At 40.0% G+C, this 17,294-nt stretch overlaps 2 protein-coding genes across 6 annotated transcripts in view; both read right to left on the bottom strand.

The window, feature by feature from the left end:
* sik2b (salt-inducible kinase 2b) overlaps nucleotides 1-10,628 on the bottom strand; it is a 49,993-nt gene extending 39,365 nt beyond the window's left edge. For all 3 annotated transcript variants that reach the window (XM_069148079.1, XM_069148080.1, XM_069148081.1), the window contains exons 1-2: nucleotides 10,125-10,628; nucleotides 3,272-3,388 (exon numbers count right to left, since the gene is read on the bottom strand). In XM_069148079.1, coding sequence (XP_069004180.1) covers nucleotides 3,272-3,388; nucleotides 10,125-10,262 — 255 coding nt within the window. In that variant the 5' untranslated portion in view covers nucleotides 10,263-10,628. The remainder of the gene's footprint in view (nucleotides 1-3,271; nucleotides 3,389-10,124) is intronic.
* A 572-nt stretch (nucleotides 10,629-11,200) lies between these two features.
* laynb (layilin b) lies at nucleotides 11,201-17,001 on the bottom strand. 3 transcript variants are annotated; one of them, XM_069148076.1, is made up of 7 exons: nucleotides 16,780-17,001; nucleotides 15,522-15,828; nucleotides 15,106-15,263; nucleotides 14,856-14,900; nucleotides 14,222-14,299; nucleotides 13,970-14,087; nucleotides 11,201-13,624 (listed from the first exon to the last, which is right to left on the bottom strand). In XM_069148076.1, the coding sequence occupies exons 1-7, from the start codon at nucleotides 16,850-16,852 to the stop codon at nucleotides 13,297-13,299; spliced, it is 1,107 nt and encodes a 368-aa protein (XP_069004177.1). In that variant the 5' UTR covers nucleotides 16,853-17,001; the 3' UTR covers nucleotides 11,201-13,296. The 3 variants fall into 3 exon arrangements, with proteins under 3 accessions (XP_069004177.1, XP_069004178.1, XP_069004179.1); XM_069148077.1 differs by having other exon boundaries at nucleotides 15,528-15,828; XM_069148078.1 differs by lacking the exon at nucleotides 14,856-14,900.
* Between the last annotated feature and the right edge of the window lie 293 nt (nucleotides 17,002-17,294).

Here is a 17,294-nt window from a genome sequence, read left to right as displayed (position 1 = left end):
TGGGGACACAGTTCTTTGCCTTAGGATAGGGCGGCTAACTTTTTAGGTTATGCCACAATTAAATATGCTTTTTAAGAATTAATCATCACACACAACTTTGCTGCTTGCAGTTCAGAAAGAGAGTGATGATGTGGGATGTATTTCAGAAGGAGAACGTGGACAACTGCTTAGTTAGGCCTTTTCAATATCATACATTTTAACTGGTCACTGTACGAAAAAGGTTACTAATAACATTAACGACTGCTTTGTTCTATTCAAGTATCCCAGTAAGTCAATTTGTTGATGATAAACTGATTTGCATAAAATGAATCACCAGCTATTTTGATTAGTGATTAATCACTTTAAGCCATTCTTAAAGAAATAAAATGTTACAATTCTGTTTCCAGCTTCTTAAATATGAATATTTTCTGCTTCCTTTACTCTTCAATGACAAACTGAATATCTTTTATTTCTGGAATATTGCGTTGGGACAAATCAAATCATTTTAGGCTGCCCCTTCAGTTTTGGGAAACACTAGGTCACATCTTTCAACACATTTTACAGGCCAAACAGCTAATAGATTTATCGAGAAAACAATGATTTGAAACTCATGACTGTCAGTCGCTCATGACAGGTTGACGATGAGCTAACATGCACAGTATCAGAACCCTGAAACTGAAGCAGCTACAGGGAATTTGGCCATTATTAATATTTGTATTTACACCTGGGCTTTCCTCCTGTGACATGCCTAAATGTCTTGTGTGTGAAGGTCCATGGGAGCAGGAAGAAGGCCAGAATTCACTACAAATTGTCCATTTTGTAACTTTGGATTGCGTCTGAATTGTTTGTCGAATGTGTCCAGAGGATGTCATACAGAAGCCACTAGGGCACCGAGTTGCAACGACCCTAGACTGATGTGCATAGCGGTAAAGACGTGTTTATTTATGCTCTTCAGTATCTCGCTGTGGTTACTGATTAGTTACCCTTTAGCTTGTGCTTATGAAATCTCCCAACTGTCAACATGGTGATGCTGCTGCACTGAAACTGACCTAGTCCTAGGACATCAATCCTCAACAGGTGTCATGCCACTTTGTTTTTTGTTTTTTTACCAAAATATCAACATTTCACTTTCTTCTGCTTCATCAGCATGAAGCACACATCTTGTTGAAGCTCTGCTTGCACTTTTTGTCATGCATGCCGGGAAAATAAATACAAATAAAAGATGCTGCTTGTGCTGTGGCATTACTTGTGATATTTCCCCAGCCACAAAAGTAAAGCCAATACATTTAATATGCATTAGATACTATTACATCTTGAAAATCTTATGGTAGCTATCTTCTGCTCAAACTGCACTGCTCTGTTTTATTTTAATTTAAAACCAGAGACGGTGCTACTTTTTTGACTATTTGGGTCATAAATCACCCTTTACCACCTAATACTCATACTTTTTAAAGATCCCAGGGATCAGAACAAGAATTATCCATGTTTTTTAAACAAGCAATTAATCTGTTTTGGCCTAAATTAGACATTTCACGTGTAAAGTGCCAGTCAAGAAATTTTTTTAGATGTGAAATAGAATATCATCTGATTTTTAGATCAAGTCTGATTTCCGATAACAGTGATAGAAACATCTTAAACCACATCATCTACAACTACTGCTAATAATGCTTAAAATCAAGCCAGTAGCACCTTCACACAGTACAGAACACATACAGAGATGCAATCAGTGCAGAGTCAGTCAGTCATTAACTATGCTCTCATATCTTTAACCATCTAGCAGTGGCAGGTTCTGCTAGGCAGCAGTTGTTTGCACATGCATTAGAAAACGACCTGGATTGGTCCAACGCTTCAACACCCCGACTGCTTAAGTACCTGGAAAGAAGATCAACAAGGAGCAGCGGTGAATTCTGCTCCACGAGGCTGACGTGAGCAAATTCGAGGCCCCCTCAACAGATGTCACACTGGGCCGACACCGCAATGCATGTTACATATTACATCTAAGACGTGCTCTCTGAGGGGCCTTCTTTGACCGGAGGCCAGTTTCACGAAGGTAGACTTTTACAATGACCTCGAACAAACTAACTTAACAGACTTGAGATAAATGTCTAAATTCATCCATTGCACTAGGCTGTGTAGTTCTCGAGTATCTCTGAAGAAGGACTAGTTGGCAATGAATTCTGGTTCAAATTGGTTCTCAATAACAACAACAAAAAAAGAATCCTGTGAAACCACTCCTGAGTTTTTCTGGGAAATAATCAATAACAATATATTTTTAAAAGGGTATATATATATCGTGATTTTCTGTCAAAACGGCACCCATTATATGTTTATGATGTCAAGTGAGGGTCATAGTTCCAAAAGTTAAAATCAACCACTTCTGCTACCTCTGTGTTCCTCTTTTCAAAATCCCAGTTGCAATAGGAAACAACAACAACAACAACAGCTTCCAAGCTATCAACATATATGCTGAAAATGGCGAGCTTTGACAAAGACTTGGATCATGCAGTGAGGCAGGCATGCTTGGTTCTTTTTGATCTTTTGATTGGATTCAGCCATTTTAATAGCAGGGCTCGACTCTCCGCACGCAAAAAAGGTAGCTAACTTTTTGGTTTTAAAATAAGTCTTTATTAGTCTGAAACTGTTCGACCTGTGTTAGAAGCTACAATGAAGAGTTGCCTAACACTTGAGAGTTATTTAAAGTGCCCCTTAGAACATTTTACATTAGAAAACAAACCAATTTAGGTCTGTGTAATAGCTATTACAGCTTCAGCTAAAAGTCACAACCTTTTTAGTAAATGTGTCAAGGAAAATTAAGGAAATAGAAATTCCTGTTTATGGTATCCCAACTGGAGCAAATAGATACATTGCAGTGTCATTCATCCAACAACATCAGTATCTCAATGTCAGTGACAGACTGCAAGGAGATGTGATGGGATGGGTCAGAGACAAAGTCAGATCTGAACACCCAAGAAATCAATCAATGTCCTAAAAATGTCTTGATTGACAGCTTGCCAAGCAAGAAACAAAAAACAAAAAAAATGCAAAAACACTGACTGCAAAATAAGAAACCAAAAACCAGATTTAACCATTTATCTGCACAGCATTACAACACGGTGGAATAACATTTGACAAATATGTTTCCATTTTAAGGAGACATAAAACACACAAGAGACCAGAAAAACACATGATATGCTGTAGTCTTAATTAATGAAAGCAGCACCTCCAAAAAAAAAAGAGGATTATTATCATGCAAGGCAGTCAAAAGATGCAGACACCGAAACTAGAGACTCACCTGGTAGAGCTTGATGATGTGGGGATGGTCCAGCATCTTCATGATCTGAACCTCCCGGTAGATCTTCTCCAGGTTCACAGCATCTAGTTGGGTCTTGTCGATGATCTTAATGGCCACCTGCAGAATGATCAAGCATCAACAATACAACTCTTAGCTGTCGGTATCTTAATAAACATACAACAGTCAGTGTTCGGGCTCAACAGACCTAATAGGTAATAACATACACTTCCACCTACGCTCACGCAAACTGCAATTTAATATTCTCCAAACAGCTGAGGGAGACGGTGACTTCCTTTCCAGCTTGTTTTCAGAGACGAGGGAACTGTTTCTGAGACACAAGATAAATACTTAAATACAGCTTGTGATGAAATCTCCATAAACAGTCTGGAAATTTGAGCAATGATGAAAAATTATATGACGGTACAGCAGAGGCAAACACGTGCATTATGAACATGTGTAAATCGCACTCTCAAAGCTCCAAAACTCTTGGCTTTGATTAATGGTGTCCGGTACGTAACAAGGCAATATTAAGATCTCTCCTTCAGACTGTCTCATAAACAACATTTCATCAGTGTGATCTGAAGTGTTCCAAGCATCTGGGAGCCAAGCTGGAGGCGTAAACAAGAGACCCCAGTTCTTAGTAATCGCACCACTCTTAGATGAAACTGGAAAACACAGATGAAAACAGTCCTGTTTCAGAGAAAACAACATGTGAGCGTAATGACGCTGGCACTGGTGACTCTTGAGCTGAAACAATTAGTCCTTTAACGTATTCAGTCAACAAAAAAACAATTTGCAAATATTTTCCTAATCAATCACTTTAGTTATTTTTTTAGGCAAAACAGTCTCCGGTTCCAGCTTCATAAATGTGAATGTTTGCTGGTTTTTATAGTCTTCTATGACATTAAACTGAAAATCTGACAAAACAAGCTATATGAAAAGGGCAACTTGGGTATGGGAATACAGTTGGATTGCAGCTGCAGCCCTCGGTGAGGTGACAAAAATCCAATAAAGGGATGTAATTTTACAGAACCACAGGTCTGAAGGTTTCTCAGATGCTACGACTCTGTGCAGCGGTTTCTAATCTAACTTTCTGACAGAGGATTGTCCTCTGGAAACGTATCGCCGTGACCATCATTTTATCCTGAAGATCAGATAAACAGAAGATTCCCCTCGATCACATAACAAAATATTTTACCAGAAATTTGCGGTTGCATTGACTCGCTATCGCAGTGCACTGCCAGATGATGTAACAGCTGAGCCAGGTCCAAGGTTTTTCTTACAGATTACCCTGCATTTTCTTTTTGCATTCAGTGTCAACAGTGGCATCACTGGAATAAGGAAAGGGGCTGCAATTGTCACGTGTGGATCATTGGGACTGTCACAATTATTACATAGTCAACTGAACAATTATTTGAGCTGACTGCAGTCATGTTGCATGGTTGTTAGACTTGTTTCTAGTCATCTGTATGAAAACAGATGGACGAAACTCCCAGAAATGTCATATTTCCATCACTGTTTCCAAGTGGTTGAGGTTTTACTGGCGCTCTTTTAATGACGTCATCTCATTGCGCTACCTTTTTCTGGTACAGTTTAATGGCATGAGTGATGCATCTGTGCAACTATAGCACACTGTATATTTGACTACTATTACCTGCCATTGTCAATAACTTGTTTGTGTACTTCAGTAATAGGTTTTATATATTTAAGTTGTTAAAATGGAAAATGGATATGATTAGAATATGGGTCAAATCAATAGATGCCGACATTATTGTCATTTTCGAAACTTGGCTGACAAAATCAGTTATTGATGATATTAACATGGATGGTTACAATGTTTATCGTGCTGACAGGACAAAGAAAGGTGGCGGAGTTGCCTGTTATGTGAAATAAAAATGTATTGTCAAGGTGGTTCTGTCTGAATCGATTTGCAAGCAATTGGAATTTCTGGCAGTGGATGTTGAAATTTCTAAGGGCCTTTGTATGACCGTTGTTGGGTGTTATAGGCCTCCATCTGCTTCAAACGAGGCATTACAGTCACTGATACACCTTTTATCCAGACTAAATTATGGTGAAATTGTTTTAGCTGAAGATCTTAACTGGGACTGGCTTAAGCCCGTGTCTAATGATTTTAAATCTTTTTGTGATTGTCAATCTTACCCAGTTAATCAATTCACCCACTCGTCCAAATCTTAAGTGCTCTGAGAAGTCCACATTAATTGACTTGATTTTAACTAATGTTCCTCATAAATTCTCAGCTGTTGGTGTTTTCTGCAATGACCTAAGTGATCATTGTGTTGTTGCTGCTAACAGGAACACTAAGGTCCCTAAATGAAAACCACGCATCATTTATAAGAGGAATCTTAAACATTTTAATGAACAAGGGTTTTATCATGATTTGTTTAATTTTAATTGGAGGAGAATAGAGCTGATCCCTGATGTGGAGACAACCTGGTCTTTTTTTAATGATGGTTTTACACAAATCATAAATGCACACACCCCTTTTAGGAGATACAGAGTACAGGGACGTGATAATCCCTGGTTCTCCTCTGATCTAGCAGACAGTATTCATGAGCGAAACCTGGCTTAGGCTAAAGCAAGAACAACAGGTTCAGCCACTGACTGGCTTGTGTTTAGGCAACTAAGAAACAAATGTTCCTCTTTTATCAAGAAAGCAAAACCTGAATAGTATTTGTCTGTTACTGCTGAAAATTTAAATGACCCGAGGAGATTCTGGAAAACTATAAAATCCCTCTCTGTGAGCAAGAACTCACAAGCTTTACCTGCTTTTATTATGAAGGGTTCTGTCGCTGTTCATGACAAAATGGAGATATTGAATTGTTTTAACAAACACTTCATATCTTCTGGCTCTCTGTTTGACTCTTGTTGTCCAAGGTCTGAGAAACCATGTACTGGTGTTCCAGTTTATACTGGTCAGCCTTTTAATTTTATCCCATTTTCTGTGCAGGAAGTTCATAAAGCCCTAAAAAGATTAGATCACAGGAAACCCTCAGGGCCTGACCGTATAGACCCTTATTTTTTGAAATTGGCTGCTGATTTTGTTGCAGAGCCTCTTGCATATCTTTTATCTTTATAATCTGGGCCAAAATGTGTTGTACACTAACTTTCACTTCTATGCTGATGACATTGCGATATATTGCTGTGCGTCAACTCCTGTGCAGGAAATTGATCTCTCGCAAAATGCTTTTAATGTTGTTCAAAATACCCTTTTTCAACTGAAACTTGTTCTAAATGCAGATAAGACAAAACTTATGATGTTTTCAAACTCTCGGAGTAGGCCACAGAATATCCCTTCGGTGGTCACTCTTGAAGGAAGTGAAATAGAGGTTGATGACTCTTGTAATATCTGGGTATTTTGATTGATGACTCTCACTTTTCAGCCACATGTGCAGTACCTGGTGAAAAAGTTGAGGTTAAAACTGGGTTTTTATTTTCAAAATAAGCTGTGTTTTTCAATTAATGTAAAAAAGCGACTAGTTGCTGCTACTTTTTTTTTTTTTTACCTGTGTTGGACTAAGGTGATTTTCTATATATGCATGCCTCTGCTAACTGTCTTCGTATGGTGGACGCAGCTTACCATGCTTCACTGCGGTTCATTACCAATTGTAAAGCTCTGACTCACCACTGTGAGTTATACTCTCGGGTAGGATGGCCTACTTTGGCCACCCGTAGGCTTTGTGATTGGTACACCTTCATTTATAAGGCAATCCTTGGTCTGCTCCCAAACTACCTGTGTGTCTTCATCATGCAGAAAACTGACGGACAATACTCCTTGCGTTCTCAGGACTTCTTTATGCTCGCTGTCCCAAATGCCAGAACGGAAATGGGAAAAAGGGCTTTTGTGTACTCTGCACCCTCATCATGGAATATGTTGTAGAAGGATTTAAAACTCGAAGAACTGATACCACTTACTGCTTTTAAATCTAAAATGAAAGAAATAGAGGCAGGTTCCCAAAAATGTCAATGTTTTTAAATTAACCAGGTTAAGTAACTGACTCTTAACTTTTAGTTTCTTTTAACTTGTCTCATTCTGTGTTCTTCTGTCTGTAACTATGTGTTTCTTATGTTGCTGCCTGTCTTGGCCAGGTCTCCCTTGAAAAATAGATTTTTAATCTCAATGGGACTCTCCTGGTTAAATAAAGGTTGAATAAAAAAAAAAAAAAAAAATTAAAAAAAAAAAAAAATAAAAATATATATATATATATATATATATATATATATATAAATGAAAATTTTATTTTCAGAAATGTAATTTTCATTTATGTGTTATTTAATGCCAATAAAGAGCTGTTCTTCTTCTTTATAAGCTGTATGTGTATTATTAAACTATGATCATGCTAAATCTGCAGTGCCATGACGTGAACAGAAAACGACAAATCATCAATCGCCATTATTTGTACATCGATTCATCCCTTAACATGTCATGGTTGTGACAGCTCTACTGATCATGTCAGTGTGTACACAGACTTACGTTTGCTTTTAATTCTAAATTGAAATCCGTCACCTATTTTGATCCCTCTTTAGCACATTTGTAGTTACCACTTATAGATGAGCAGTAATGTCTGTTTTGATAGGTTTAATGTTCTCCATTATTATCTCCCCGGCAACAGTGCAGACCGGTATGCAATTTGGTATTAAATCCTATGAAGAAATCCAAATCCTTTAATGGCACTCCAGCTACAAGTCGAGACCTCAAGGGCGTAAAACTTTCAATCTTCCAGTCGAGTAAGGAGGAACCAGAGGGTATTTAATGTAAAAAATAAGATCTGAGCTAACTGATTACGTCTGCAACAATACAAAACACACACACACACACACACACGCGCACGCACACACACGCACGCACGCACGCACGCACGCACACACACAATAAGACTTCTTGGAAACTCTGCTGGCACAAGGTCATTTAAGGACAATGCGTTGCAGGGAAATTTACCCTCTTCACAAAGTAATGACAGACAAGACAATGCTATGATCAGATATGAATAAATGTATGACCTGCTGAGCTGACAGACATGACCACATGGGATGGGCCAGCACTGTGTAAATCCACAATATGTACATAATAGGATGAATGGGTCAGTATAACACCGGGAGCCATGGGTAAGAAAAAGTAGGTTACACACACACACACACACACACACACACACACACACACACACACACACACACCGTACACCTACCTAGGAATATGCACACTCACTCTCACGCACACAGACACCACAGATCTGCTGTTTCATGTGTCATTAAACTCTGGTTTTCTTTACACACAAACACCAGGCTGGCATCTCTGTTGCCCTGGTAAATTCTGAAAGTGGACGGCATCGCATAAAGTTGATCACCTTCCTCTCCAGCTGACCTTGGGCCATTGTAACAAACGGCCTGGCTCCGGCAATGGGTTCGGCCGAGCCGAGCAGCTGCAGTGGCTCTCTGTGCCGATCAGTGCTGATCGACCTCTACCAAAACCGCTGGCCTGAAAGCGACCAACAGCATGCAGGTTTTAATTCAACCTACATACCGCAGCTGCTGAGGGGGAGATGCAGCCATTCGGTGAAAGCACCTGGTGTTGTGTTTGCCTGAAATTAACACCTGCATTCACATACAGTAGCTGTTAAGAGTTACATGGTTGCAGATTACCTGGCTAGACTAAGTCTTGTGTCACTTCACGGGCTTTAATAACCAGATTATCACAATAAGACTCTTAATTTTCTTGCCTCGTTATTCATTAACCTAACAAGTGTCGCGCGGGTGGAGTAAATCTTTGTCTTTCTGCACAGTATAACCGCTCACGTTCAATGACAAACAGTTGGAAACCGCAGCGATCAAAGATTAAAGTGTGTAACATATTTTACAAGTGTCCCGGCCCAGATTTCTATCAGTCCCTTTATCTAACACAACACGGCTTCTTCACACGCAAGCTGAACAGTCTTTACAGTCAATTCCTTGTGTCTGTTTCATTACAATAGAAAGTCATGGCACTGCGCGGTACTGCTTGATAAAGGCTTCTCTGCAGAAAGCTGACATAAAACTAAGAGTGAACTCAAACAAATCAGAGCCCTGTTCCCTCTTGAGCTCATCCTGCATCGCCTGAGAGTGTGCAGTGTGCAGTGTGATATCAAACCCTCTCCGAGCTAAGCAAAGACCCCAAAGCGGTGTCACTGGATTGCTGCCTGCATGCGTGCGTGTGAGCAGAACACTTTGCTTTCCAATTACAGAGCTTGGTTGACACATCCTGCTCCTTACAAAGCTCTCCTTACTGCCGGGACAAGAAACCACGAAATCACATCATTATTTGGATTACATAATGGGACGACCGACCCATGCTGCATGCCCCAGATACAGCAACTGAGGATGTTTACACCAGCCAGGCTCTTGAATTGGCACACGTTGCCACTGTCTGGGTCATGACCAAAAGCTGCACAGGTGTATGATGCCGGGCTGAGGTTACGAAGAAAGCGTGCAAGTTTGCCTTGTTTGTGTTTCCCAGCAGCACCGGTGGTCATACCTCTTACTGGCAGTGATGTTTAGCTGAGGCTGAAGGGGTGAGGGGGGGAGGAGGAGGAGGGGGGGGAGGGGGGGGGGGGGTAACGTGCAGAGTCAGTCACTGCTCGTCTACCTGCAGGATTCAAACACACCAGCTGTTGCTCGAACTGGAGCAGCCAAGTGGCCGGCAGTTACCTGATCCAAGTTTCTATTAGTGCATGATGTGGACAGCATTTCGGTATCTGCTGTGAATGTCTGGGGTGTCAACTAGTGCATAAAAGTTATGTAACTCAGCTGAACAAGTAGCTTAAGTTAGCTTTGAGGCTAACTAGTTCACCGAAACACTCACCTCTGTCTTGGTTATTCGGTGTCGGGCCAGCTTCACGACAGCGAAATTGCCCTTTCCTAAAGTGCGCTCGATGTCGTAGAAGCCCACTCGGACCGGACCCCGGATCAGCGGTTTCTGGACACTGTCAGCCATGACCATGCTGTTCTGGATGGGACTGTTTGTGTGAAGAGTAGGAGGTAGCCAGACGAGCAGGGACACACGAGGGGCTCACACGGGCTTTGCTCGAGCGGCTACAGATAAAGACGAAAGGAAAACAAACCGCCCGCCGCCGCCGCCGCTCCGAGCGTGTCCATTAAAAAAAATAGACAAAGTTGATGTCTGGTGTCGCCCTGCCAGCTTTGGACGCCAATGTGGCGACACTCTCCGTCAGTGAGGCGATACGAGGCAGGCCATTTGCTGAGCCCGGGGACTGTCACACCACGTTCTCCAGTACAATAGAGCTATAATATTTCAGCTTGAGGTACCTCTATCAGCCGGAGAGCACACGAGTTGACTTGCAAAGAGGCGTCATGTTCTCTGGTTGACGTGTATTGACGTCAAAGCCATAGGGGTATTTGTACAGGGGGCGGGGCTACGGAGCGGCTCCACACTTCAGTGCCAATTGGTTGCCAAGACAACCAGACCCACCTCTTACGTCAACCGGTAAAATTGCTATTCTGAAATCTGTTTGCTTGCCTGCCCTCCTTGATTGCACGCATAGGTAACTTTGAAGTTTTGCCTTGCAGGTGTTTAAAAAGCTTCTGTCGGCTGCGAGAAAAAAAAAAAAAAAAAAACAGGGAGAAAGGGGATAGATGCATCTTAAAGCAGCCTGAAACTGCCACTTTTACTCACACTGAGAATGTGCTCTGAAAAATGAATGAAAAAAAAAAAATATATATATATATGCTTGAATTTCACACTAAAAAAGGGATAATTTCTTTCATTGCACAGATCGTCTACTTTAAATTACGTAATCTGGCAAAAAAAAATGCAATTGGCATAATAAAACTATATATAATAACCTTATATAATGTAACATGCAGAACCTCATGTGAAACCAGACATTTTATCAGCCACAAAGACACTTTAGTCAGCTGCAAGACAGCACCATCTGTTGGCAAGAATAGAAAATTGAAGCAAGGCTCCACATTTCCTTCTCAAGTTCCCAGCACAGTAGTGTCAGTGGTTTTGTAATTACATTAACACACATCTAATGCCACACACATTCCCATACACACTTATATAAATACACACAAATATTAACATACCCATGTTATAATAATCATTATTATATATTGTAACAAAACAACAGAAATTAATTCACGTTTGAGATACAGGACACATTCACACCCAGCAGTGGTTTTCTTCATGTTGTGCAGTGTCAGTCTGACAGAGCAAAGTGGATTGTGAAGCAGGCAGGCAGAGCAGCGCTCCGAAGGCCTCCACTGTCACGCATAGACTTCCTGAATGTAAGAGTTCCAGATGTGCTTTTGGCATTTCCTGTCTAACATTCTCCAAGAACACACTCAGCCTCTCCTTACTGGGCTTGCTACATCTTTCCAAGACACCAATCCAACAGCCTACTTAGTGCACACTCAGAAAAAAATGCAGGCATTTGTATTCCACTAATGTAAATCCACGGTGATTTTACGCATTTACAAGAAGGGAACATGCTTTTACAAGCTAACACTGATGAATGACTCCATGACATAATTCTAAACTGGACACTACTAAAAAGTACCTGCACTGTACGATTAGTGGGAGGTTTGAGCTTCTCCCACAATCAGGTGGAGTCAGGAAGGCTCACAACTTTGAGGTTTACTTTGGTCAGCAGAGTTCTGTCATCAGTGTTTCCACATGTTTTGTCCTGTTCCCTGACATCAGAGTCCAAACAGGAAGCCTTACACCACTCTTCATGCTTAGAGAAAAGGTCGAAACAGTCCCTGAACTCCATCACAGCAGAGAGCCAAAAATATATTTTTGTCTTTGTGTCTCATAGTATCTTGTGACATTACTGGAAAGCACCTGGGTAGTTTAATTTGGGATTTTTTTTACAAAATAAATAACCTTGTGTCAGAGAATTTGCATTTACAGTGTTCACAGGATTACGTTCAATCTGCCATGTTAAATTTAGCAGCACTCTTTTAATGTTTTTTTTATTTCCTGAATTCCTTTTAGAATTTGTGTAGGGTCACTTGCTATGCACATAGGGTTGCATATGATTTCTGTCTGTGACAGATATTTGTTTGATGATTTTTTTTGTATTAGTTTACATTTATTCAACTGTAAATAAATTAATAATTTTAGCTCGAAGGGCAGCAAGGTACACCACTTTAGACTGATACATCAAAACAACTACAGAACGGATTGTCTTGAACATTTTTTAGATATCTGTTATGCCCAGAAGATGAAGCTTAATCACTTTAGTATCCCTCTCACTTTTTTACTCATGCTTTTACCCAGTTTCTGCTTGTCCTGTGAAATATCTCAACCTCTATGACATGAAGTGGCATAAAATTATTGACAGACCATCACAGTTTCTATAGACCCTAAATCTCAATGATATAATGGCACTATAGGGTTGATATTGTGGTCTTGAGTGAAGTTTTTCTACAGCCGCTGGGTGGACTGCAATGGAATTTGGTACACACATCTATACCAATCACCTGCAAAACTAAAGATATTCCCATTAATCTCAGATACTCTTTGTTTCGTAATCATTTATAAATGTAAGTTACTTACTGAGAGATGGTGAACATGGAAAACATTGTATCTGGTATACATGAGCATGTTAGCATGCTGCTCTATCTACAAAGCCCCATGAGCATTGCAATAGAATTTTGTTTTTGATCAATAACATTTATTAAAATGATTTGAAATATATGATCTTTTTTTCAGGACCCAAAATCTTAAGTCAGTTGACAAAATGTTAAGAAATCTTGCTTTCACGATAAATCTGATTTGCAACTCTGGATGCGGGTGTTCTGGATACAGAGATAAACACAGGTGAAAGATGGACTACATGTTCAGATTATCTGTGTAGATAAATCCAGGCTGACACCCAGCCATGTTTGTAGTAATCCTGCCACACAATGGTTAACAGCAATTGTGTTTTTCTGTCAAGCGGAGTCATATTCCTCAGCTTCTGTGAGGTTGACGGACACTTGCAGAGACCAGATAGGCATAAACAGCGTTATCCATAGATCTCATTTTCCACCCATCCAGCCTGACTGCGGCAGCGCTGGCTTTGAGCTCTGCATGTCTCATAGATGTCATTGGTCACAAAGCCACTCTCCCTGTCCACGCATGACACATTCTCATAGTCGTCACACTGAGCATCATGAGAAGGAGAACAGGAATACTTTGTGAGGATGTCTGCTGGCATGCTGCTATCCAGAGCAGTGTGAGCCAGTTTGGTAACGTCACTACAGGCATATGGTCCTTGTATGGGGCAAGGTGAAGCTGTTGTTGACATCCACTGTTTGGATCTGCTGGGATGGCTTTCTGTTTCTGTCTTCCTCCTGAAATCGATACAAAAATTACATTAAAGAGCGCAGTTAGAATCATCACAACAGGGTTTAAAGACACACTGCTCATCAAATAAAATAACAAACAGATCTCTTCTGACACGTTTTACATTTTCAAGGACCAAATGTACCACAGATAAGTTATAAAGGCCCTGAGGACATGTGTGCTCATTTTGGCCACAACTGAGTAAATACTTGAAGAGTTGCCTTATTGATAAATAAAAGTAAACAAATGAATCAGACACAGACATATACTTCTTGTTCTGCAAAATAGGACATAATCTCTTCTTGAAATGTTCTTAAAGTGTCATTTTACAGCTCTTATATATCTGTTTTTACCTCTTAGCATGCTGCTTGTAGCAGAAGAACCCTGCAGCTGCGAACAGCAGCAACAGCAGCGCAGGAATGGTTGCATAGAGGATGTAGGAAACATAGAGGGTGTTGTCTGAGAAAGATACTGCAAAGAAAAGCACATTACGTATGAAAAATACTTTAAAAACTTTAACTTTGAATATTTAAGCCACATCATTTTTCTGTTACCACTTACACACCAGCTCCAAGCGTTACGAATATTTGATTTTCTTTTCTTACCTGATGAATTGGGTAGACCTATTTTTATCCTCTCTTTGCTTTCTGTGGTTGAAAATATGTTTGGCCTCAGTGATGGAACTGGAGCAACCAGAAAAAAATGAACACCATTAGCTGAATATGACAATAAAAAAAATAACATGACTTTGTTTATCTAACCTCTCCAGAATTGAACTGATTCCTATCAACATGATATAAAATATTAAGAATAGTATGTAAAAGGAAGACATTCCTTGTAATTTGTAGTTTGAATTTTCTTGTTCAAATATCCAAGTTGTTAGGTGATGTGATCACATGCAACTCGATGCAAATTTAATTAAAGAACCTTTTTAAGTAAAAAAAAAAATTTTTTTTTAAATTGTATGTATATAGTTACATGTGTTACTCATTTTGTTAATCCTTGATGGAAAAATACACCAAACACCTGCAGATTGTAAACAAGTCAAATCCTGATACATTTTGACCACGACAGGTCTTCATTTAAACAAGGGGAGGTCAACAAAGTAGACCTTAAACAAAAGAGATCAAAAGTAGTGATGAGTTAATTTAATCAGACTTTTCTTGATCTTTCTTGAGATTTGGAGTTATTTGTTATTTGTATGTCTCAGAAACATAATGCATAGACAGTGTGTTGTACCTGCATGTGCTGTGTTCCTGTCTTCAGTAAATTTTGGTACTTTTTCTGCAAAAGACAGAGAAAAGAAGAAAGTAGATTGACATCATTCAGATGAAAAAATTGAGTATAGTAATAACTATGTGCAAGACTGGTAAAAAACAATAGATTAATTTAAAGTAGTAACCAGCTGAAGTCAAGAGTGCCAAATGTCAATATTTCCCACCACTGCACAGCCAGGTACAACAGCAGAGTGTGTAATCTAGCAGCTCACCTTCTGGGTATTTGCAGACAAAGTTGTTCTTGGAGTTGCAGTTGTCATCATTCCACTGGAAAAGGAAATTACCTTTTTCGACAGGTGGTGCAGAGGGCTGGTGGTACAAAACCACACACATTTCACCACCACATGATGGCTCATCCCAGTGCCAATTCCTACAGCAAATAAGATGCACAAGTTTAAACTCATATCGTTTACATAAGTAAACATAAACAGTTCATGTAACTGTTTATGTTTACATCTCATTCCCAAATTCTTACACGGGACTTAGGACATTTCTTGCCTCCCACATAAGCGTCATTTTTTTCCAGTAAGTCACAATTGGCTACGGCTTTTCTCCACTTCCATTTTTAGTGTGCAGTTTTCACTGAACCTGAATGAACAAAATATTTATCTAAAAAAAAGAGAAAAACCTGAACTTGGCCCTGCTTCCATCCAGCCAATAGTACTGTGAGGGGCAACCTGGGCTTGCGGTCCCTGTCCTGTAATGCTGTGGGCTGCGGTGGAGCCCAATCCAGAAGTCTCCATCTCCAACCTGCAGCTGTCGTATGAACATCTCTATCAGCCGCTGCTCGCCCTCTGTCTCAATGCTGAGCAGCTCGCCCCCATCCAACCTGCAGGCCTGCGTGGCGTCCTCAAAGGTGAGCCTCCGCCTGCTATCCTGGATGTAGGACACCTTGTAGCATGGGCGCTCTGTCCCACCCCGACAAATTCTTTGGACTGGACATCAAAGTGAGGATGAAGGAGACAACAAGACAATCAATGCTTTGTTTTCTGAAGTCTTCCTGTGGTACCCATGTGGCAGGAAGATTAAAAACAGCCAACAGTATCATAGAATTTTTTTTCTTGCAGTGCTTTGGCAAATTCTTCCAGCTGCAATGCAAACAAAGCAAACCATATGGTACTAAAAACTGTCGTATAAAACCTATATTTTGAGAGTCTGAAGTGCAGTGGTTTGCTGAGGTTGCACAATTAATGAATGAGGTTAATCATTATTTATTCTGACAGCCTAAAGGAATTGATTGCACATTATCTCTGAGTAATATCCCTTTTAAAAAAAACACAATAAATCAAACCAGTGGTTCCCGAGTTGAGTTGAGCCCCCCAGGTCTCATATCTCTGTAATTGGGCCTATTGTTTGGGTAATTTCCAAATTTTTCCGTTAAAGATTGAAAAAAGGCTGCATATGCATAATGTCGGTGTAATGATTACGAGTATAAATGCTACTGTTATGATTAAGCAATAAAGTTATTTTAGTCGCTATTACTTATTACTACCATAGCACTGAATTATGTGATTTCCTGATTTTCTGAGCTGTGATCCGAGTCGCAAACAATCTGTTGATCACGTGACGCTGTGCTGAGTTTGACTCCAGCCTGTTTATCATTAGGCTATAACGCACATAAAGTTTTTTTTAGACTTCTTAATCAGTGGGTCTGTTATCAACCTCGTTACCTTAAACCACTAGAAAAAACAACAACAACAAGCAACACGGAAATTAGGCTAAATATGTCTTTAAGCTGCAGTTTTCAGCACCGTATACAAACATTTTAAAAACTTCTTCGGTAAAAACAAACAAGTCGAGGTCTTTTTTCGGAATTAAAATGCACAACATTACACTGTCTCAAAGTTCAAAATATGAGTTTTCCGTCTCCCGAAGTAAATCCTCACCATTTATTTTAGAAGCGGATCCAGGGTGGAACAAGACGGCGATAACGGTGCCAAACAGCGTCATAAAATCCATCTCTACATGTTCACCCGATGTGCTGGACGACTTTTATTTCAATCAAGTGTCAATTCGTTTGTTAGGACAGGAACTTCAGTTTAAAAACCTGTAATAAGCACAGCAGTGATAGAGGGAGAGCAGTCTGCTCAGTCAAAAGTGGGTCGTCTGCTGAAGGCGTGCTTATGGCGTCGGGCTGAGGAGGAAAAATCAAGAGGGAGATGGTCCAAGATTTTTGCTGTGAAAGAAAAAAAAAAAAATCTAACAACAACAAAATAGTCTTGTTTTTCAGGCTTTGTTTTAGCTTTAGACAGAAGCACCTGAAGTATAAAGGTGTGCATTTGTGCAGTCAATGTGCAGTTCTTCTAAATCAGCTTTTTAATATCCCTTTTCATATATAATAATGTCATTATGGCATGAATAGAGGTCTTTGTGCCTGCACTATGTATCATGCGCACTATAT

Source organism: Embiotoca jacksoni, unplaced genomic scaffold (assembly GCF_022577435.1).
Source record: "Embiotoca jacksoni isolate LCO1_2020_lvr unplaced genomic scaffold, fEmbJac1.0.p SCAF_14, whole genome shotgun sequence".
NCBI lineage: Eukaryota > Metazoa > Chordata > Actinopteri > Embiotocidae > Embiotoca > Embiotoca jacksoni.
The sequence above is the reverse complement of the archived record's forward strand: the minus strand, read 5'-3'. Positions and strand labels throughout refer to the sequence as shown.

Bases quoted from the DNA above. Each gene is read 5' to 3' on its own strand.
- laynb (XM_069148076.1), bottom strand. From the start codon at position 16,852: ATGGATTTTATGACGCTGTTTGGCACCGTTATCGCCGTCTTGTTCCAC. The intron at 14,300-14,855 runs GTACAACACACT...TGGTTGCTCCAG, and splicing joins CAGGAACACAGCACATGCAG to TTCCATCACTGAGGCCAAAC. The intron at 14,088-14,221 runs GTAAGAAAAGAA...TTTTCTTTGCAG, and splicing joins AGGTCTACCCAATTCATCAG to TATCTTTCTCAGACAACACC.